Genomic DNA, 23,570 nt, shown 5'->3' with positions numbered 1-23,570 from the left:
TTTAAATTATAGTCAATTCAAGATATGAATATGAGCAAATAGAGTTCGGCTGACACAGAATAGGAGTATTGCCGTGACACTTTTCACAGCTTGAACACACATAAATACTGTGGGAAAGGCAGCTTCATCATGTTCCTCATTCTGAGTCATTGCTGATGGTGCAGCGCCATTTTGCGAGGGAAGACCCAGCAGGAGGGAAAAAAGACAACATAAATGAATCATGTCGTATCCACCATAGATGAAAATGCAGTGAATGAGAACTTCTCACAGAGAGGGATTCTTGAATTTAAACACTGTAATTAATATCTGTCCCCAAAACATTAACAATTATTTCTTTAAAACAAAAAATACTCGACTAAAATGACTTTTCAGAAACAGAACAGATAAATTGTCATAATTTCCACTGCCTTCTGTAGCACTGATAAACATAACATTCAAACTTCTGAAGTGAGCACTTGGCCCTCAGAGATTATGCCTCTTTTGTAAAAAAATTGAAAAGGAGGTAAATGGTAGATGCTACTAACAATTTCCAGAAGTTATTCTATCTGAAACTCCTGAGATTAGCTCTTGCATTTCTATGCCAATGTTTGCTTTGTTGTCTAAAATGACATTATGGCCTACTGCTTAGAAAAGCAAAATGTTTAGGGCAACAGGATCTTTGTTGCCTACTTATAAGGTTTGTGATTTTTACTAGTGACGGCAGAATTTTCTGCTTACATTGAATAATTCACCTGGAAGTGTTCCTACTATTTACTATTTCAAAATCTATAAAAATTTTCTGAGAATTAAATTTTTAAATTGGACCTTTTATCTGGGTCTGGCAAAAGTGATTACACTGAAATATTTTCTCATTAAAACAAAAGTGGCAGAGAAAGAGTTTCAAGCTTCCATTAGGCTTAGGTCTTTGGGTCCCCAAAACTATGGATTCCTTATAAAACTGTTTGGAGAATTTACTCTGAGGAAGTTTCAGGATTCCTGAACCAACCTGAATATAAGATTAGGAAGAAAAGGGCCCAAATCTGAGAAGATACATTTTAGGAGACATTTCACTTCAAGCTTATGGCTATTTGAGACATAAATTCTTTTCCATACCTAGGCCAATAATAAAGAACTTTCTTGAATTTACAAGTTAGGAAATTACTTATTGTTTCATTGCTCTATGCTTAACAATGGACATCATTTGTCTACTTTTAGATAACGTGATATTTTGGCACTTCTTCCCTGATACTTAAGGGTTGGTACAATGAATCTGGTTTTGTGGTCATTTTGCTTAACCAGGAGGTCACAGTACATCCAAATGCCTGTCAATCCAACATTCTCTACTTTAGTCCATAGTAAGGGCAATTCCTTTATGTTACTCCTGGGAATTATGTTCCCTGATTTTGTCTCTAGTAAGCTGAACTATTGTTTATAAATACTTTCTTCTGATGAGAGAAAGGATTATATTTCCTCATTTAACTTATTGACCTCCAGTGTGCCACGAAGACTTTCTTTGCCCAATAGCATGTGAGCAGAAGTAGTTGGCATCTCCTTTGGGCAGAACCTTTAGGAGCCAGTGGGTAATTGGTGTGTCCCTTTCCTCCCCTTGTCAAAAGAACTAGCATTGTTCCAGATAGACTAAAGGAAATGTGTAGCCAGCTTACACCTCATCTTGGGTATGTGCATGAATGAAAAATACAACTTTATGATTGTAAGCCACCAAGACACTGGGTTGTTTGTTAAACAGAAATAGCCTAGCCTTTCTTGACTGACAGAACATTCATCTCACAGTTTATAGGTTTTCTAAGGCCAAAAGTAAAGTTTGAGGAGTCATTCTTACACTATTCAAATTGCAGATTAAATAATAAACTTTCAGTCTATGGGATTCATTTTCTTTGCCTTCACAAAGAGGAATGAGATTTAATTTTCACTCATGTTTTCCAAAATACTTTCCCAGAATGCAATGCATTAAAAATATTTGCCTGCTTGGAATAAGGCATAGACCTTTTCACCTACACCCTTTGGGCTTTAAGGTTAGGCCAGGGTCTTCCTTTCTTGCAGTGTGCCTGTGAGAATGAGCAAGGAGGTAGTTCCAAATCATCCACACTGGTGGTTCCATGTTGGTTGCAGTTTATGCCTGATTTTTAAAAAGGGCTATATACATTTTGCACCAGGAAATAGCATTTGTTTTTATATATTTCTTGAGTGTCAATTAATGAGTTTGTAGTTTAGGTGAACCATCCTAGAGTAACAAACATAAAGGACAGAAAAATACAGCTGTGTTTTCTTGACAAAAATCGTATCAGATAAATAAAGTCTCATTGCCTCTCAAGATACTTGCTTAGAAGAGGGGCACCCAGGGGCACCTGGGTGGCTCAATGGGTTAAGTGTCTGATTTCAGCTCAGGTCATGATCTCACAGTCTGTGAGTTTGAGCCCCGCATCGGGCTCTGTGCTGACAGCTCAGAGCCTGGAGCCTTTTTCAGATTCTGTGTCTCCCTCTGTCTCTGCCCCTCCCCGCTCGCTCTCTCTCTCTCTCTCTTTCTCTCTCGTCTCTCAAAAATAAATAAACATTTAAAAATTGAAGAAGAAGAAGACGACGAAGAAGGGGTGCCTGGGTGGCTCACTGGGTTGAGCTTCAGACTTCAGCTCAGGTCATGATCTCGTGGTTCATGAGTTCAAGCCCCACATTGGGCTCTCTGCTGACAGCTGAGAGCCTGGAACCCGCTTTGTATTCTGTGTCTCCCTCTCTCTCTGCCCCTCCCTTGCTCACAGTCACTCTGTCTCTCAAAAATAAATTTAAAAATGTTAAATTAAAAAAATGATATTTGCTTAGAAGAAACTAAAGATCTGTTTCTCTAATAACACTAACCTTACAGAACTTCTTATGATAATTTTGTAGCCATTTTCATATTTATTTTTGCATCATTTTATTTTCAAAGTACAGTGTTAAGCAAAGGAAGGGATATTTTTTATTTTTTTTTAATTTTTTTTTAATTTTTTTAAACGTTTATTTATTTTTGAGACAGAGAGAGACAGAGCATGAGCAGGGGAGGGTCAGAGAGAGAGGGAGACACAGAATCTGAAACAGGCTCCAGGCCCTGAGCGGTCAGCACAGAGCCCGACGCGGGGCTCGAATTCACTGACCATGAGATCATGACCCGAGCCGAAGTCGGACGCTTAACTGACTGAGCCACCCAGGCACCCCAGGAAGGGATATTTTTTAAACCTAAGCTAAGACAGTGATTTCTTAATGGTATTATCCTTCTTTGTTATGGCATATTCCTGTGACTTAGGAATTTGTGATTACTCTTTCAAATCACTTATAACAAAAATATTTAATGATTTAATGTGTTACTAGCCCATATCTACCATAATCAAAATAGAGTATATAAGTGACATGAAGTATTTAATTTTTAAACAGGATTTTATGTGTAATATAAATGGATACTTATGCAAAAACATTTTTGCTCAAACTGCCTGTGTTTGTGAAGTGTATTTAAATATATTTGCTTCAGTTCTTAAGCAACTTACTTTTACGGATAGATCTTCACTGTTTTTACCTAATTAGAGTCAAGGATTATTGTATTTATCCCATTGCTAATATTCCTTTCACCCCACTCTGAAAAAATACTATATATTAGGTGGGTTTTTTTCGAGCATGAGTCTCTGTTGCAACATTTTAAAACAATTTCCAAAACATCTACAATAAATATTGAGTTTAATATTGAGTTGATCAATTGCCTTCAAATCCATAATCATCTTAAAAGTCTGATTTCTATAATAAACAGTGTGACTTGGGACAATTAGGAAAAATCTGTTCTTAGATTCTGAAGAACTGTGCCAAAGAACAGCATGCTATAAACAGTATTCCAAAACTCTGTCACTGTCACATCTTTTGGTATCACTGTATGTGCTAAAGGCTAAGTTTTGGCTGAGACCCAGCCCATGTGGATGCTAATGTAGGCCCTGCATTCAGGAGCAACAGTGCATATGGGTGTAGGCTGTTCTTTCTGGTAGCAGAACAGGACCGACCTACCAGAAGACATCCAGAAACCTCCTGTTTGGATGCGTCTGTCGGTGGGGAGGTTTCAAGCTGGTGTATTTGCTATACATTTGGATGCTTCTGTGTAAACAATGAAAACATTGAGGGAATTGCCCATGGAGTCTGACTAACAACCAAATCCAGCCTTTACTGCTCTACAAGGACAAAATGATGAAGGTAAAGAGATTTGAAAGAAGGGTGTGAATAAGGTGGATGCAGATAAGGAGAATACAGAAAAGAAGGAAAGAAGTTACAAGGAAGAAAATAGAAGAGGATAGTGAATAACAGTGCAAAGGGCACTTTATTCCTGGGAATGTATAATTGGTCAAAAGTAAATTACAGCAATTACCAATTAGGCCTAACTACTAAAATACATATTTGCAATCAATACCTGAGTGAGTTCTTTTCAAATTAGGAATTTGAATTCGTATATGAACTCAGTGTATAAAATGTGCCATAGTCGTGGGAACAAAATTTACTGCAGAAATAAATATCTCATAATCTCTATCTCCCAAGCCACAGCATTCTAGAGCTATATAAAAACTCAGAGATTGGCCTCACTTACGGAATGTCAAGAATTCTAACACACTCAAATTGTTCCCAACCAGTTGAGGAAGTTCAAGGTACCATTTCTTATAAGCTTGCAAATATGACCTTCTCTAACATACTATTTGACACTTCTCTTTCTGATCCCAATAACGTAAGAATCATAAGAACCTTAAGAAAATTCCTTGAAAAGGAAACCATTATTATTTCTGAAGTGACATAGCCTCAGTTGCCTCTGCATTTTCTTTCCATTATATGCTTCAGTGTATCCCAGTAAGACCTGTGTGGAAGTGAGATAATACCGTGGGGTATAATTAAATCTAAAATTCTCATCTTTTAAATATACCTCACAGTAGCTTCTGTGAGTACAGGATACCCATCTGTTGAATTAAAACTTTTAAGATGACTTTTACCTAAGCATATTAGTGCCATATTAAACAACAATTTGACGCTAAGTTCTAGATGGTCCTGTTCCAGGACTGTGATGTGTTCAAAGATTCCTGTGCTCACCATTCTCTGTTCTACTCACACTACTACTCCATCTCCTAATTTAAGAAGGTGTTTCTCTTAAAAGCTCTGATTGAGCCTAGCAGTTGTCAGCATATTCCATTTGAAAGTGTAATACGACATTAACCATGGACACTAACCAGGTGCTTATAGTGACTCAGTTTCTTCTCTTAAAAGCTCTGATTGAGTCTAGCAGTTGTCAGCATATTCCATTTGAAAGTGTAATACCACATTAACCATGGACACTAACCAGGTTTTTATAGTGACTCGGTTTCTTTATCAGTCATATAAACCATGCAATAGAAATAGGTAAAAGCCAACCACAGGCAAATAAATATTATTCAACAAATTTTCACTGTGCATCTACTGGATGCCAACCATGGTGACAGACCTTTAGAACAACTTACAAGTTCCCATAGATTTGCTGTTAAAAAATTAACTAAAGGTGGCATCACAAACCCTACTCTGTTGAGTTCAGCCTAACCGTAACAGAAGAGAAATACGGAAATGTAGAACTCAAGAAACCATTAAAACATCTAAAAAGAACAGGTGGTAGAGGAACTAATATAGCCTTAAACCTACAGTTTCCCCTTTTTATTTTGTTAGACATAGCATAACATACTCAAAAGCTACCTTTTATTCTATGGCATATTTGAATTTCAGAGTCTGAGTAGTATATTCTACCATAAGGAGAAGTTAATAAAATCTGTTTTGGTATTTCCAGATATCCTGTTTCATCCACCATAATTATTTTGAAATTCATTAATGTAGCATGCATCAGTAGTTTATTTTATTGCTGTAGAGTAATTCCATTGTATGGACTTATCTAAGTTTGTTTACCCATTTGTTTGCTTTTTAAAATTTTTTAAATTTGAATATGCTTGAACCACAATGTTACCTTCGTTTCAGGTATACAACTTGGTGATTTGACAAATGTATACATTATGCTGTTAATCTTAAGTATACCTGCCATCTGTCCCATTACATCACTATTATAATATCATTGACTGTATTCCTTATGCCTACCTAGCCTTTTATTCTCATGATTTATTCATCCAATAACTGGAAACCTGTATTTCCCACTTCCCTTCACCCATTTTGACAACCCCCCTCCCCCAGCAACCACCAGATTGTTTTCTATATGGGTCTGATTCTGCTTTTTGTTTGAATATTTTTTTAGATTCTACATATAAGAGAAATCATATGGTATTTATCTTTCTCATTCTGACTTATTTCACTCTGCATAATATCCTCTAAATTTATCCATGTTGTCTCAAATGGCACAATTTTGTCCTTTTATGTTGCTGCATAATATTCCCGTGTGTGTGTGTGTGTGTGTGTGTGTGTGTGTGTGTGTATGTTCACACTACATTTTCCTTATTCATTTGTCTTCTGATGGACACACGTTGCTTCTGTATCTGGGCTATTGTAAATAAGGCTGCAATAAATATAGGGGTGCATATATCTTTTTGAATTAGTGTTTTCATTTTCTTTGGGTAAATACCCTGTAGTGCAATTACTGAATCACATGGTATTTCTGTATTTAATTTTTTTGAGGAACTTTCATACTCTTCTCACAGTGGCTGTACTAATTTACATTCCCACCAATAGTGCATGGGGGTTCCTTTTTCTCCACATACTTACCAACACTTACTTCTTGTCATTTTGATTTTAGCCGTTTTAACTGGTGTAAGGTGATACCACATTGTAGTTTTGATTTTCATTTTCCTGATGATGAGTGATGTTGAACTTGTTTTCATGTGTCTGTTGGCCACCAGTATGTCATCTTTGGAAAAATGTCTTTTCAGGTCCTCTGCTCATTTTTTAAATCAGATTGAGTCTTTTGCTGTTTAGTTGTAGAAGTTCTTTATGTATTTGGATATTAACCCTTTATCAGATACGTCATTTGCAAATATCTTCTCCCGTTCAGTATGTTGTACTCTTGTTTTGTTGGTAGTTTCCTTTGCTGTGCAAAAGCTTTTTATTTTGGTGTAGTCCCAGTAGTTTATTTTTGCTTTTGTTTCTCTTGCCTTAGGAGACATCTAAAAAAAAAAAAACAAACGTTGCTATGGCCAATGTCAGAAAAATTACTGCTTGTGCTGTCATCTGGGATTTTTATGGTTTCAGGTCTCACATTTAGGCCCTTAATCCATTTTGAAGTGTGTGTGTGTGTGTGTGTGTGTGTGTGTGTGTGTGTGTGTAGTGTTAGAAAATGGTGCAGTTTTATTCTTTTATCCCACCACGATTCATTGAAAAGACTGTCTTTTCCCCATTGTATTTGCCTCCTTTGTTATAGATTAATTGACCATATATATGTGGGTGTATTTTTGTGGTCTTTCTTCTGTTCCATTGATTTAGATGTCTATTTTCATACCCAGAATTTTTTAATGGGCAAAAATGTCATATTTTAGACCATAGTCACAGAATTTTATTGCTGAAAGAGATGGTAGAGATCACATGGTCCTACTTTTCTCTCACCCCCCACATTCCAAAAATAAACATGTTTTTTAAATGTTCTTCTGTGAATATGTCACTTTATATGCAGAGATGTGATGAGTAGGAGAAGTAATATATGGGCACAAGTGGCTAATATGTTGGTTGCAGATGAAGAAAAATTTACATTGGTCGTGTCTTTTTGTCCATTAAAACATTTTTCTAACATTGTCTTAAGTTTTTGGCACATTATTTTGTAATTCTAATAATAACTAAAATATGTTAAGTTATAATATGCTTATGTATTTATAACTGCAGTTATTGAAACACAGTCTGGAATCTCAGAAATTATCCAGGCATTTAATGTTTATTGAACTTATGAACAGTTCCTACCAGAAACATCTGAAAAAAATTGTTTTAAACATACTTAAAGGACTGCAAAAAAGGGGAATTTAGGGCAATGAAATATGTAAGTGGTTTAAGTCAGGTATAAGCAGACTTTTTCAGGTATGAACGTTTACCCAATTCCAAATTCAGACATCTTTCCCTTTTTGAAGATCAGTAGTTACCCTAGGAGATTCTGAAATCCAGTTCCAAGTCCTGGTTACTCTCATGTTTCGTGCAAGACATTAGCTCTCAAGCAATGCTTTCTCATTATTCTTTCATTTTCCAAGGCCTGGTTACCATAAAGTTCATATCGTCACCATGCCAGCATGTAAAGCTATATTGTTTCCTCAGTTTGCCCTTTTACATGTACTCTGTCCTTCCAAAGTATTATGCCTCAACGCTCATTGAAGTACACTTTTTGGATGGATAGAAGTAATACCACACAGCTCTGGGAAAAGCTTGCTCACAGGTGTTGTGGGTTATATAAGATAGATTTCATGAAGAGCTTCCCACAGTGGATGTAGAGAATGCTCGGCTGTGCCCTGGCACTAATTATAAATAATGATTTCTGACATTGCAGACTTTGTGGGTCAGTAGGCAAGGAGGTCTCCAGCATCTAATTGCTGTCACCTTCTAAAGGGAATTTTAAAAAAAGAACAACAGCAAAAACCTATACTAGTCCATTGATGCATAGAATTACTAGTAATACAGAAAAGGAATTTTCAAACATAAAGTCTCCTTTAAAAATTTTTTTAAACACAAAGATGTGATATTTAAGTATTTGAAACTGCCCCACAAATGCTGACAACTATTAGGGCTGTTAAGTTCAAAGATTTCTCAAACATACTAAATGTGAATTTGTCTCATTAATATGTTCTTTGTTTCTCTAAATTATTTATGTAACATCTTCCCACATATATAAATGTACCTTCCAGAAATATGTATCATCATTGATTTCCAAAATAAAAAAGCATTTAATATTTGCCCTTTGGCACATATTGATGTCTACTTAATATACAATATGAATTATAAGATGCGCTGTGGTACAACCATCAGTGAGCCCAGCCAACTGATATGTCATCCTCAAAGTGGTCTGTGAGACTTTCTCCTTTGAAAATAGCATTTCCCTGCTAACCCCTTGTACATTTAATTTTAGTTCTTGTTCTTATTCAGTCTCTTGTACTTAGAATGCCTTCAAGAAAGATGAATAGGATGAGTAGCTTAAACACCCAGCCGGTAGAAAGGGACTTTTCTCTGAAATATTTACTTACTACATCCTTCCCCCACTAGTTTGCTCCATTAGCACTTTTTAGCCCCTCTATTTTGGCAGTAATTGTGATCCAATCTATCATTGATTTGCCTTTTGACAAGCTAGTAAGTTTCATGTCTTGTTCAATCTTGTGGCACCTGTGCAATGGCAATACATTTTAGGAACTCATTGAGGACAGGGTGAACATATATGGGTGAATCAATAAAATGCATATATTAGGAACTAGGGCTAAATCAAGTTATTCTTGATTCACTATAAAGCAATAATGGTCTGTGTGGGTGCAAAATGAGAAGGTGTGGGCTAAGTAATGTTTAGGAGTAGAACCTTCCAATTTATTTTTTTTCAAATTTGTAAACTCTAGGGGCACCTGGTTCAGTTGATTAAGCATCTGACTTTGGCTCAGGTCATGATCTCATGGTTTGTGAGTTCAGGCCCTGCTTCAGGTGAGCTCAAGCCCCGCATCAGGCTCCTCTCCTCTCTCTCTCTCTCTCTCTCTCTCTCTCTCTCTGCACCTTGCTCGCTTGCATGCTATCTCAAAAGTAAATGATTAAAGGGGCGCCTGGGTGGCTCATTCAGTTAAGTGTCTCACTTTGGCTCAGGTCATGATCTCATAGTTTGTGGGTTCAAGCCCCACGTCAGGCTGTATGCTGAGAGCTCAGAGCCTGGAACCTGCTTCAGATTCTGTCTCATTCTCTCTCTGCCCCTCCCCCACTTGTGCTCTGTTTATCTCTCAAAAATAAATAAATGTTAAAATTTTGTTTAAATTATTAAAAAAAGTTCAAAATAGTAAACTGTAAAAAAGATAAATATTATGTTTGTCCATGTGTAAAATGGATATTATAATAGTGCTTACATCATTTGGTTGTTGCATCAACTGAGATAATCAGGAAAGTTTTTAAAAAGTGACCAGCATATAATACTCTCCAAATGTTAATGATTAATATTTGTATAATACTGGAAATTACCAAAGAAAAGTTATGAACAATTTATGGTAAAGTGATCTGGACATAAACCTTCTAATAATTTAATGTGTATTTTTTAGTAATGTTTCTGTTAATGTATACACATAGATATATATAGCACAAATTTGGAATGATAGTTTGTATATAATATTGCAAAACTACAATTTTCACTTAAAATTTACCTTGGGGTTTACCTCATGCCATGGATATATTTTTAAGATAGGATTTCTGTATTATTTAACATTATATCATGTGGATCTGCTATAATTCATTCAGCTCATGCTGCATTGTGTCTTGATTAACCAAAAAATACTTTTTGATAAAAAGTAGAAATATCAAGAAATGTTACCTAAGATGTTCATTTGATTGGAGTGGAAGGGATTTAAGAAAACATGTAGTTCTACAATTCAACAAGAATGATGACCAGGTTTACTTGCCTTTATTATATAGACAATGTAGAAGCTGTGTGATATCATCGATGGAAAAAAATTCTGTCACCAAATAGTGATTCTTAGTGATTCTTAGTGATTCCCTGTAGTTCTTAGCAGGGATAGATTACATATAATAGTGCTAAGTTAAAAAAAAATAAAGTTTCACCTATCAATTTTACAGTAATATCAACTTTATATCATCTAATTTTTGAATATTAAAAAACAAAATATTTTTGTATACTAATAGGTATAGCACTGTAGATGAGGCTAGGAACTAAAACTGTGAATAAGATTTCAGAACTTCTTGCATTTATATTTATAAAAAATGAAGAAATTACTTTCTATGAATGAAAAATTAGATATTCACATACCATAAAAGACATGATGAAATGACAATTTATTTTGTTACTTAAAATTTATGTTGTCCTAAAATCTGATTAGCCTCATCATCATTATGAACTAGCTTTGGAGATGTGTTTCCAAACTTGTGGAATTATTCTAATCTGTTACTGGCAGGACATCATTGGCATTTTAGATTTGTTAAGTGCTATTAAGAATTGCCTGGGGGTGTCTGGGTGGCTCAGAGTTGGTTAAGCGTACAATTCTCAGTTTCAGCTCAGGTCATGATCTCGCAGTTTCTTGAGTTTGAGCCCTGTGTTTGGCTCTGCACTGACGGTGCAGAGCATGCTTGGGATTCTGTCTCTCTCTCCCTCTCTCTCTACCCCTTCCCCACTTTCTCTGTCTCCAAATAAATAAACTTAAAAATAAAAGAATTGCTAAATTCTTTTTTTAAGTTCATTTGTTTATTTTGAGACCAAGAGAGAGAATCCCAAGCAAACTCCATGCTGATAGCTTTTGCCCCTGATTTTTAAACAATGAAGAGAAATTAATCTAGGCCAGTGGAGAAGGCCATTTGAAGTAGAAGAAACTGCATTTGTCACACACACACACACACACACACACACACACACACACACACACACACACACACACCCCTCCAGGCAGAAACAGTAATGAGGGAGAAATTGAGGTAATGAGCAAAAGTATCAAGTGATAAAGACAATAAAAGGCAGGTAGAGACGAATCAGTTCATAATGAATCTTTTATGCCATGCCAGAAAATCTGAATTTTGGATAAGTAGGAATCACTGAAGACTTTTTGTAAGAAGGGACTTGAGTTTTGCATTTTAGTAGGAAAATTCTGATTGGGTATATGAAGGTAAGATTAGACATTATCAAGAGGAAAGGTCCCATCCAAAAGAGACGTAGCTGCTCAAGTCTAGTAGAGTCTTCCATAAAATCATGAAATATAAATATGCTTTCAGTAATGTAAATCACCCTGAAAAATAATTCTGAAAGTAATTTTTTTAAATAATTCTCGATATTGTCATATTTATTATCTGTGGGTGCAGTGAGAAATTACTAATAGTTTTGAATACATACACACATACTCACCTCCATATGAATAGATGAAAGAGAACAAGAGCAAGAAGGAAAGAAAGAAAGGATTAGAGCCATTTACTAGCAACATGTCTGTACAATTTTAAAACATACCTTTTCAAAACAAGAGGGATGAGCTTAGCCAGTGGATACATCTGCAGCATTTGTTTATAGAGTTGTCATTCAATTAAAATCTATTCTCTGAAACCATATCACATGAAGACCCACCATTAAACTATGCTAACCAGAATAGTAAGATCCTAAATCATTCTTAAACTTAGCATTCCAGCCTATAGTCATTACAACAGTATGATAAACCAGAGACCCCATGTTTTTGATATACATGCATTGGCTATGAGTATAAAGCAATCAATCTGAATACATAAAATACACATGCACATCACTTTCATGCCCTTACTCTGCCATTACATCTGAAGTGATGCCAACACATCATTACATGTAGTGTTGAGGAAAATTGTGGCCCTTGTTATGGATTTAGAACTCATAGTGGGGCAGACATTGGGTTACAACACCTTCACTTCTGGTCCTGCTACACCAGATATCCTGACTATTATCACAGACATTCTTTTGTTCAGCTATTCCATTTACCCCTGCAAATATCCTTCCTCAATACTACAATCTGCAAACTTTATATCCTTCTTTCTTGTTTAAATCCTTGATTATTCAGATGGGATTTGCAGTTGGAACCTATTGTCTTTAGGGCAATTTCTGTGAAGTAAGTCAAATTGTTGAATAGTTAAAATCAACAGTCTACATTATGAACATTTCCTGATTCTTATGGGATTGCTTTTGTTATATGAAGACACTAATGGATCAGAGAGAAATTGTTTGTAGTCACGGATGACATCTGATTTAAACAACAAAGTGGATCGACAATGACAAAAGGTATAGTTAAGGAGGTTCTAACGCTATGGTAGAGGAAGCTAACTCTTACACAATGTAATTGTCAAGTAATTGAGTGTATAGCTTCTTCAAGGACATAAATCTCAACAGAAAAGTGGTCAGAAAATGTTTTTCTGACCTAAGTCTTTAAATGTTCTTTCATAGTTTATACAGATTTAGAAAACACATTCCTCTTTTATCACATGAGATATTTCTTCCAAGATATAATTTATATATAAATATATATATATATATATATATATATATATATATATATATGGTGTGTGTGTGTGTGTATATATATATATATACATATATATATATATATATATATATACATATACATATATATATATATGTATATGTGTATATATATATATAGTAATGGTAATGCCTGGTGTGTGTATAGAATTTTTCACAATTAAACACCTTTAACATTGAGAATCTGTGAACAAACACCTTTCCAATCTGATCCCATTACTAAAAGGTTACTTGCACAAATGTCTTTTTTAGTTCTTTAAATTGACAGACCACTAATTCAGGTAATTCTTCAAATAAACATACTATCATCATGTGTTGTTTATGAGAGATAATACATAATGACATAATTGATTACTAAGTTATTTGGTTTGTAGTCTTATTGCTGCCCTTCGAATCAGATTAAATTAGATCACCTCAACCTATAGCACTGTATACTTATTTACTTGTTTTAAATCAAAGTATCAAGGAAAGTAGAGGATGGAAGATACATAACTGCATCACTAACACACGAACAAATATGGTTGTAGGCATGATCTTTCAATAACCAAAATAGGTAAGAGCTCAAGAATATCTCTTCTGCTTTCTTTAGCCTCACAGAAAAATGTTGGGATTTTGTTCCAGATACGAAACAGAATATTGTTAGATTTTGGAAACTCATAGTTTGCCTTTACTCCATCCCCTTGGCACCAGAACACACACAAAAGGATACTGGTGAAACCCATTTATTGGGAGCTATTTTCTTTTTCCCTTATAAGTCCCAACCAAAAGCTTTTATGTTTGGGGCCTTTAAGCCAAGAATACCTTTTGTGTAGTGCTCTCTTTCAAAGCACTCAGGCCATGTGCTCTGCCATTATTTTAGAATGGTAATGCTTTCTTTTTAAATGATGCTTCCTTTGCCCCTCAAAGGCACCATTGTCTGCCTGGTTTCCTCAGTTTGGTTGCTTTTAGTCCCTGATAAATTAGTAATGGAACAGAATAGGAGGCTTTGCGGCTCTTGTGCCCTGTTATTAAATTGTGGTTTGGTGCTAAAATGTATATACCACAGCCTCTGTAATGACAGGTAACTGTTTGACTAATTGGACCAAACTCAATAGAATCACAAAGCTACAAGGATCTTCAAATTATTTGGTCTGCTCAATTCATGTTTTCAAGGAAGACTGAGTCCTTGGCAATTAAAAGATTTGCATAAGAACATAACAGCAAGTAACATAGTTTGGACCAGAGAACATTCTGTTTCCCATGGTATTTCTCTTTGAATAGAATTTCTGATATCTATTGAAATAATTTTACATTTGGCCACAAACATTTTTGGAAAAGTCTGAGAGTTTTGTTAAAATATTTTAAATAATTTGAGGCAGCTTTTAAAAATTTTTTGGTCACTTATCAATTTGTAAATTATTGCTGACTCATAAAAGAGCCTATGTTCCCATAGGACTGTATTACTTTCAAAACATGTCCCTACAAGCTCTTCCCTTCAAAATTTGTACCCATGTTATATCAGTTAATGTAATACCAGTTCTGTGAGGTAGTGAAAGAAAGTATTATTATTTCTGATTTACCTAATCTGAACTCCAATAGCTATATATTTAAACTCTGGGTTTTTTTTTTTAATTTTTTTTTTTGTGAGAGAGAGAGAGAACAATTGAATGGGGGGTGCAGAGAAAGGGCAACAGAGAGTATCCAAAGCAGGCTCCATAAGGGCAGTGCAGAGCCTGACGTGGGGCTTGAACTCATGAACTGTGAAATCATGACCTGAGCCAAAATCAAGAGTCGGATGTTTAACCGACTGAGCCACCCAGGCGGCCCTCAACTCTATTTTTAAAAATCACTTTCTGGGCGCCTGGGTGGCTCAGTCGGTTGAGCATCCGACTTCGGCTCAGGTCATGATCTCACAGCTTGTGGATTCGAGCCCCGCGTCGGGCTCTGTGCTGACTGCTCAGAGCCTGGAGCCTGTTTCAGATTCTGTGTCTCCCTCTCTCTCTGACCCTCCCCCGTTCATGCTCTGTCTCTCTCTGTCTCAAAAATAAATAAACGTTAAAAAAAATTTAAAAAAAATCACTTTCCACTTCATATTTTCCTTATTTGCTTGAAAGCTTCATCCCTTCTATTAATTACTAAAAGCTTTTGAAGGTAAGGAAACTTTTAAAGCATCTTTCTAGACCTCACAAGTTCTACCACAAGGCTTCACAGAAATAGGCCTTCAATGTGTCTATTTAGTAAATAAATAAATGAATACCTCTTTGACAGATAAGAAAATGTCTATATATACCAATATTTTCTCAGGGTCATATAGGAAATTAGAAGAGATAGGACTAAAATATTGCATTCATTTTATCACCTATTTATTTAATATTGTACTACTCGGGCAAGGATTCAGAATGCTTACATCCCCAACAACCCCCTTCCTAGAGAAACAGCTTTGCCATAGGCCTTCCTGAAGAAGTACTGCTTCCCAGCTGTCCTCCCCAACCGGAGCTCATAGGTTGAATGGGTGGGCAGAACTGCAACCCAAATTACATGGAACAGAACACGGGCTGACCAGTGACTTAGAAACTGAAAGGCGTGAGATGCAAAGGGGTGGGAGAGACTGCCATAGGTCGCACACCAGCTAAAGGTGTGAGGATGTAGAAACTGTGAGTAAGCAGAGGAACCTGGTTCGGAGGGAGAAGAGGAGAAAAACGTAGCATATGTGCAGGAGAAAGTGGAAATGCCATGAAAGACAGAATATGCAGCCTGTTAGAGAAAAGACAGTGAGAACAGCCTGAAGCTGAATCTGTGTCACCTTTGAAAGCTTTACTTTTCTGTTTTCACTACTGTCCACATGCATCCTGAAACTGAAACCTCTCATGAGGTAAATTGAGGAATATCCTTCTCTTGTAATAATAATAATAATAATAATAATAATAATAATAATAATAATAAACAACTTAGTGAAAGGCATAGGAATTCATGTCCTCTGATTCAGGAAGGTTAGTATATTTCCACCTTTCCATGATGCCTACTTATTGATTATCTTATGGATTGTTACAGGACTTTTAGCACAGATAATTAAATTTTTGCCACCTGTTTAAAGATATATTATAGGCTCTCCTCTATGTAGTTGATTTCCAGATTTATTTTGGATTCAAATCACGTTACAATATTTCTCAGTGCTGAAAACAAAACTTCCCTAACAAAATAAAGAAGGCAAATGGATTGCATCTCAATAGGAAGTTTCTAAACCCATAGACTACAGTTCAGTGCTGGCTATTTTCAACCAAGCACTATTTTTCCTCTGAACAGGCTAACACCTTGACCTGGATTGCTCCCATGCTGCCAGAATATGAAGTTGCATTTTGATAGAATGTATTTGATTTTTGTGAGACTCAGAGGCGGAGGTGGAGAAATGATGGATTCAGTAAAAGCTCCTATAAGAATGTAGTCCTCACAAATACACACGAGCTATTGTCCATAGCTATGAAATGTACGGTAGTTAGGCTGTCACCTCTAATTCGGGGCCAAACCAAGGAAGTTGATTCTTGTTAAGTCTTTGAGACTGCCGCTTGTGGTTTTAAAATATGTCCAGGGGGCGCCTGGGTGGCTCAGTCAGTTAAGCGTCTGACTTCAGCTCGGGTCATGCTCTCACAGCTCGTGGGTTCAAGCCCTGTGTCAGGCTCTGTGCTGACAGCTCAGAGCCTGGAGCCTGCTTTGGATTCTGTGTCTCCCTCTCTCTCTGCCCCTCCCCAGCTCATGCTCTGTCTCTCTCCCTCTCTCAAAAATAAATACACATTAATTTTTTTTTTAATTTTAAATATGTCCAGAAATTCTTTGATAGTGCTCCCATTAAGCGGTGGAGCCAAATCGTCTCCTCTTGAGTGGGGGTGGACTCAGTGGCTCACTTCTCATAAATCAAGTGCTAGTGGTGGTGTGTGATGGCAGAAAATAGGCCCTAAAAACATTGCAGCTCCCTCCTCTCTTTCTGGTCCCTCATCTGCCATTCCATGAGGGCGCTCAGATAATCCTACAGAGAGATCCACATGGCAAGGAACTAAGACCTTTGCCAAACACCAGTGAGGGACCAAGGCCTCGAGCCAGTAGCCTGTGAGTGAGCCATCACAGAAGCAGATCAGCCCCAGGTAAACCTTCAGACACTCGGTGATGACTTTAGCTGGAGCCTCATGAAAGACTCTAAGCCAGAATGACCCTGTGAAGCCACTCCCAACTTCAGGACTTACAGAAACTGTGACATAATACATATTTGCTCTTTTAAGCTGCTAAATTTAAAGGTCATTTGTTACCCATAATAATTAATACACTGCCTTCACATCACGCACAGACACACCCTCAAAGTGAAAGTTAATGTTCTTACATTCAAATTATTTTTCAACAACTTCTTCTTGATCAAAAGTGGTACATAAAATAACATATTCTCAAAATGTTCAACGTGTGTTCTACATATGTTATGCTTTGTAGATGTTAAATGGATTAAACTGTTCAATCAACAGAAGATTTACGTGTTTTTCTTAAAAGAAAAGCAAAATTAACTCTCTAAAACTGATTAGTAATGCTAGGAATCCCCAAAGATTCTGCATCCTCTAACATATTTTTTATTCATTTCTTAAATTTCACTAGTTTCAATTTTAAATTTTAAAAGAAACCAAATGGAAGAAGAATTTTTTATATGTTTTTACATTGTTATTTTGAGAATTCTTTGGGCACCTCTTCATGCTGAATTCTAAATCAATAACCTTGCATATGCTTGAAGTGTCTCTCTGTATTTATGCACATAGATATGAATACTAAAGTGCATATGTTGTTTTTCATTCCATTTTTATTTTATTTATTTATTTATTGCTGTTGTAGATTAGTTCCTACCCAGAAGCAGCTGCCTGTGGGTGGTGGGTAAATTCACTGCTTATCTCAGAATCTTTTTAAGATGACTTATAAAGCACTTTATAATCTAGCGATATGAAAGAAATATTTTGAGTGTGTTTGTGCCTGTGTGTATGTGTGTGTGTGTTAATGTATAAGGTACATGCTTAAAATCTAAACATCACATAGCTCTACTCATTGGTTAGATCAGTGGGCTGGAAGCTACCAGACCTGATTTTATCTCTAAAACAAATATAATAATTGGGTAATATGTGGCTGGCACCCCTGATTTTCTTCATTAGTCCTAGATTGCAGACTTAATAGTTTCAATATTTCCATTTACCCTTGTGAATCATTTTCCGATTGTCCTATTGTAGTCTTGTTAGTAGAATGGTTCTGACATTCTTTTAGAAAGGGAAGCACAAAATGGAGTATCAGCCCAGAGAATCACCCCATTTACCCTCTGTTATGGTTATTTATTATTGTGTAACAAACCACTCAAAACTTAGTGACTTAAAACAGCAACCATGTATTACAGCTGACGGTTCTGTGGGTGAGTAATTTGGCAGGTAATTCTTGTGCCCCATGTGGTATGACTGACATCACGTGGTGGTGTTCATCTTGGCACCTTCGCATGGAAGGCTGAGGGGTGGGTTGATCTGGAGTCTTCTAGTTCTCCATCTAGTTGCAAGAGATGGAAGATGAATGCTGCCAATCTCTTTTACGGGCTGTCCCAGGAATTCCCCCAGTATTCCCACTTCTGCCATTGTCTTTTGATTAAAACAGTTACAGAACCTTCTCAGACTTGATAGAAAAATCATCAAAAAATGTGTGACATCCTTAATCTGCCACACCCTAAAAGACACACAAAGGTACACACTTATATACAAATATGTCACTTGAGAGAAACTAGAATTGTCAGTCATCTACATTTCAAATGCCATTGGCTTTCAAATGTTAGGTTATGTTCATATGACAAATTAAAACAAAAAAAATTTGATTACACTAAGGCATATGAATTTGCTTAAGTATTCATGTGTTTTTAATGCCAATATTGACCATTAATACCAAGGAAATTATTAGACAAACAACAGTCATTTTAAATTATGAGGCTGTATTAAAATGAACAGTATTGTACATTTAGTTAAATCAATGTATATTCCTTTGTGTATCAAAAGGCAGTTGAACCGCTAAAATAACCAGAGTAAAAATATACAAGGATACAAATTGATACAGTGGAATGTTGTGATTTTACTTTGAGTCTTGTTGAATAAATAGTGGTAGATATATTTTGGTACATTGGTATTTAGAATCTCAATAGAAATACTTAAAAGGTCAAACACACAGAAGCCTCTTTACCTGTAGCAGCAAAATGACATCATCTGTAGCCTTTATAGCTGCAAACATTTTTCAAAGACAGCAATTTATGGATGCTCTTCTAAGAATTAGTCGATATATTAGCTTTCTTTAAAATATACAACTACAGCAGCAAGCCACATATATTTTATTTGGCCTTGCTAATATTCTCTGAGTTCTAGGAGCTATGAATTTTTCAGATATTTGGCTGAAACTCAAAATGAAAAATCATTTTAAAAAATAGAAAAGCATTTCATTCTTCAAAAATGCTAAAAATATATGATGCAAAATGTCATAGTTTGGCTGTAATAGCAAAATTCTTAGAATCAATCAGTCAAAAATAACTGTGTTATTTAGGCGCAATTTGAAGGCATACAAACTAAAAACAGTATTTTAAAACCATCTATAAGAGCTTGATGGCTTCTTTACACACTGATAGCTATTTGCCTTGTAAAAATAACAATTGAATGAGCACAGAGAATAGACTACCATAGAAAAGGTTGCCTTTTATGAAGAACCAACATGCACTCAGTAACATTTACCTATTTAGTCTGGGCCAAGGGCAAGAGGGTCCTTCAACAACGACCCAGACCCCCCTAGTTTATACCACCATCCACACTATATAATCCTCTCACACTAAAAGCAAGGAGCAAACTAAAACTCACATAAATACCTCAAATTGGGAGATGTCTTATGTATGTTTACTTTGCCAGAATAAAAGTGTATTTGGGAGAAAGTACTTGGCCCAATCATTTATTTATTTTTTATTCATTAATTTATTTAGAACACGTTTATAAAGAGCCTACTTGTGGGTCAGATACTTTTCTCAATCCTGGTGGTAGAGAGAAATATACACAGCTCTTGCTTTCAATATACTGAGAATCTAAAGGGAAAGATAGGAGGATAGACCTAAAGAGGTAGTTACAGTATAATTTGAAAAAAAAAAACAAAAAACAAAAAACAAAACAAAACATAATCACTGGGGTAAGGATAGGACACTATGGGATATGGGATCCATAGGTGGGATATGGGATATCTAACTCAGTCTTGGAAAAATGGGAAGCAATGAAGCAATTTCCCAAAATAAGTACCTGAAAGGCATTTGGGAATTAGAGTGGCAAAAAAAAAAAAAAAAAAAAAAAAAAAAAAAAAATATATATATATATATATATATATATATATATATATATATATATATATATACATGGAAAGCAGGATAGAAAGAAAGGAATATGAAAATGTCAGGAGATTAGAAAAAAATGTGTGAGTTGGAGCAGTTAGCACGGTATGGGGAGGGTAGCAGAGGCGTATGGAGATTTAAGTGGTAAGATGAGTAATATCTGAAGTGACACTACTAAGCAAAAAATTTTTAAACAGGGAGTGCAAGAGAAAGGGAAGCATTCCAAAAAAATGTTTTTAAAGCCAAAATGGATATGCTAACCATTAGGACCAGAGGGTTAAATGTGAACCAGATCATGAAGCCCACAGTATGAAAATGAAAAATATTATCCAATGCTTAGTAGAGTGTCTTTGAAGGTTTTTGAATTTGACATCATCATATTTGGTTTCAGAATGACCTCTGACTTGGAAAAAATGGATTGGAGACCGGAAGATCAAGAGACTATTACATAAATTCAAGTGGGGGATGGAAAACAGAAAAAAAATTAGCTTTTTCTAGCTCATACTAACAGTCTCCTCAGAGTTCTTCCAGATTCTTCCCAGTCTTTATCACAAAGCCAATGCCAGATATTTTTGCTTTATCTTCCAGAAAAACACTACTTCTGATGAAGTTTCAGTTTTAGTTACTTTTGTTGTGTGATAAACTATCCCAAATTTAAGTGGCTTAAAACAACAACAACCATTTTTTTCTCACGATTTTGTGCATTAACTGAGCTCCGCTTGGCAATTTTTCCGTTCCTAGTGGGGTAGGCTGGTGCTAAAACATCTTTTGTGCACAAATGGGCTGCAGTGTTAAGGATGGCTCGCTCACACAGTTGTACCCACGCTGGGATACCTGGACAGCTTGGCCTCTATTTCCATGTAGTCTCAGACACTCACGCTGCATGTGGCCTCTTTAATGGTCATTCTAGAAGAATAGCCAGAGTTCCAAAAAGTGACTCAGAGTTCCAGAAAGTGCCAGCAACTCCTCTGCTTCTTTAGATTTAGACCGTGTTCGTTGATGATTCCTACCACTCACAAAATTTGAGCCTATATTCTGAGTGAGATCCTTGATTATGATTAGGACTTAAGGATATTTTCTTAGGATCCCTGCTTGAAAAGCAAAGCAACCAGAGCATCATTAGAAACCTCATAATCAGACCACTGAGGTCCCCAGAAGCAGGTGTTTTCATTTGACTTCTGATATTTAATGTAGAAACCAAGACTAACCTGAGAGCATGTGATATGGCTACTTTAGAGATATTTCTGATAAAATTCATGAATACTAAAAAGTCTTTTCATGGTCCCCTCCTTCACCTGGATGTAGGATATGTCATCACACAATGAAGAACATAAAACCACAATAATGCTACCTGCTTTTTTGGAAGATTGCCACTCAGTCCAGTTTACTCAGGTGTACAGAAAACCTTTATTTTATCAATGATTAATCAAGTCGAATTTATTATCATTTAAGTATGAGGAAAGGAAAACATAGTATTGTCCTGTTTTAAATGTGCTTGTTCTGATGCTTACTGAGTCTTTTTATGTAATGCTCAGTCATTCTAAGATAAAATGTGTACCCTCTCAGAGTTTAAGCCACCTGTCCTCCTTTTCAGATTTTTTTTAAGTTTATTTATTTTTGAGGAAGAGAGCGTGCATGCATGCAAGCACAGAGAGAGGGGGGAGAGAGAGAATCCTAAGCAGGTTCTGCACCATCAGCACAGAACCCACCTCGGACGGGGCTTGAACCCACAAACTGGGAGATCATGACCTGAGACGAAATCGAAAGTTGGCCGCCTAACCAACTGAACCACCCATGTGCCCTCTGTTCTCGTATGTATTCCAATATGTGTGAATATATTATCTTAATGTGTGATGGCGGGGGGGTGGGGGCGGTATGGCCTAAGTCACCTCATTATGGGAATAGAAAATTGAACTTGTTGAATAAGATATCCTCTGGATTCCTTTGTTCCTGGGGCAATAACCCTTGTCTAGTTTATTGCTGCTGGCCAAGTTTGTTCTGAGCTGATTTGTGAGAACTCTGTCATTCCACATCCACTCCTAAGTGCTTTCTCTTAATTTGCTTTAACTGTCCTTTGCAATAGCCCTGTGGCAGGTCCCTGACTCTGAGCCCTAGAGTCTTCCAAGCCATTCCACCAGGCACAGTGAATACATCTGAGTTTCTTCCACCCATGCTACAGTAAGGTAGAAGAGACAGCTAAAAATTGTGAACTCTTCTACCCAACACTGTTGGACTACTGAGTTTCTTTTGCTAGACTGAAAATTCAACTGCTATATTATTATCTGGGGAGCTATACTCTCCAGAGGGTTCCCTCTGCCCTCAGTACATCCTCTCCTAACCCAAGGCCAGAGATGATAAATCCATTTTATTAATTACTCACCACAGAACCCAGGATTTATTGAAGATCTTCTCTCATATATAAAGTACATTTCACTTAACTTATTCTCATTCTCGCAGTTTGTTCCTAAAGTGCTTAATTAGGAAGCTTTATAGGTAGAATTTATTTCTGTTTTGTGTTCTTAAGGGCATTTATTGCCGATTGCTTATCAGGAAAGAATATAGAGGGGTGCCTGGGTGGCTCAGTCTGTTAAGCATCCAACTTCAGCTCAGGTCATGATGTCATGGCTGCTGAATTTGAGCCCCATATTGATGCTGTGTGCTCACAGTGGAGCCTGCTTGGGATTCTCTCTCTCTCTCCCAGTCTCTCTACTCCCCCCTACCACTCTCTTTCTCTTAAAATAAATAAAGTTTAAAAAAAGAATATAAAATATAAGCTTTTGGAATATTGTGTGTCTAGTTGAAAAAGTATCACAGCAACAGATACAAATATTAAATTCTGGCATATAATTTTTTTAAAATACCACCAGATCATCATTTCCCTTTTAAAATATCAAAATTGTATTTCATGTTTTTTCCTAAGAATAAAATATAGACTATATAAAATATCTTTTGTTTTTTTTTTTTTCTATACTCACTTTAAGGAAGATCTTAATTAATCTTACTTGCATTTGGCTGTGTGTA

At 36.2% G+C, this 23,570-nt stretch overlaps 1 protein-coding gene across 12 annotated transcripts in view; it reads left to right on the top strand.

Annotated features, from left to right (window-relative positions):
* The window catches only part of DGKB (diacylglycerol kinase beta), a 715,307-nt gene that overhangs the window by 578,956 nt on the left and 112,781 nt on the right, over positions 1-23,570 (top strand). For 2 of the 12 annotated variants that reach the window (XM_042919314.1, XM_042919287.1), the window contains one exon: positions 20,941-21,051. The exons of the other annotated variants lie outside the window; for them this stretch is intronic. In XM_042919314.1, the coding sequence (XP_042775248.1) occupies positions 20,941-20,945 (5 nt within the window). In that variant the 3' untranslated portion in view covers positions 20,946-21,051. Of the gene's footprint in view, positions 1-20,940; positions 21,052-23,570 lie in introns of those variants that run through there. 12 annotated transcript variants of the gene reach the window in all.

Source organism: Panthera leo, chromosome A2, assembly GCF_018350215.1.
Source record: "Panthera leo isolate Ple1 chromosome A2, P.leo_Ple1_pat1.1, whole genome shotgun sequence".
Taxonomy (NCBI): domain Eukaryota; kingdom Metazoa; phylum Chordata; class Mammalia; order Carnivora; family Felidae; genus Panthera; species Panthera leo.
Note: the sequence above shows the minus strand (reverse complement) of the source record. Positions and strands in the feature narration are given on the sequence as shown.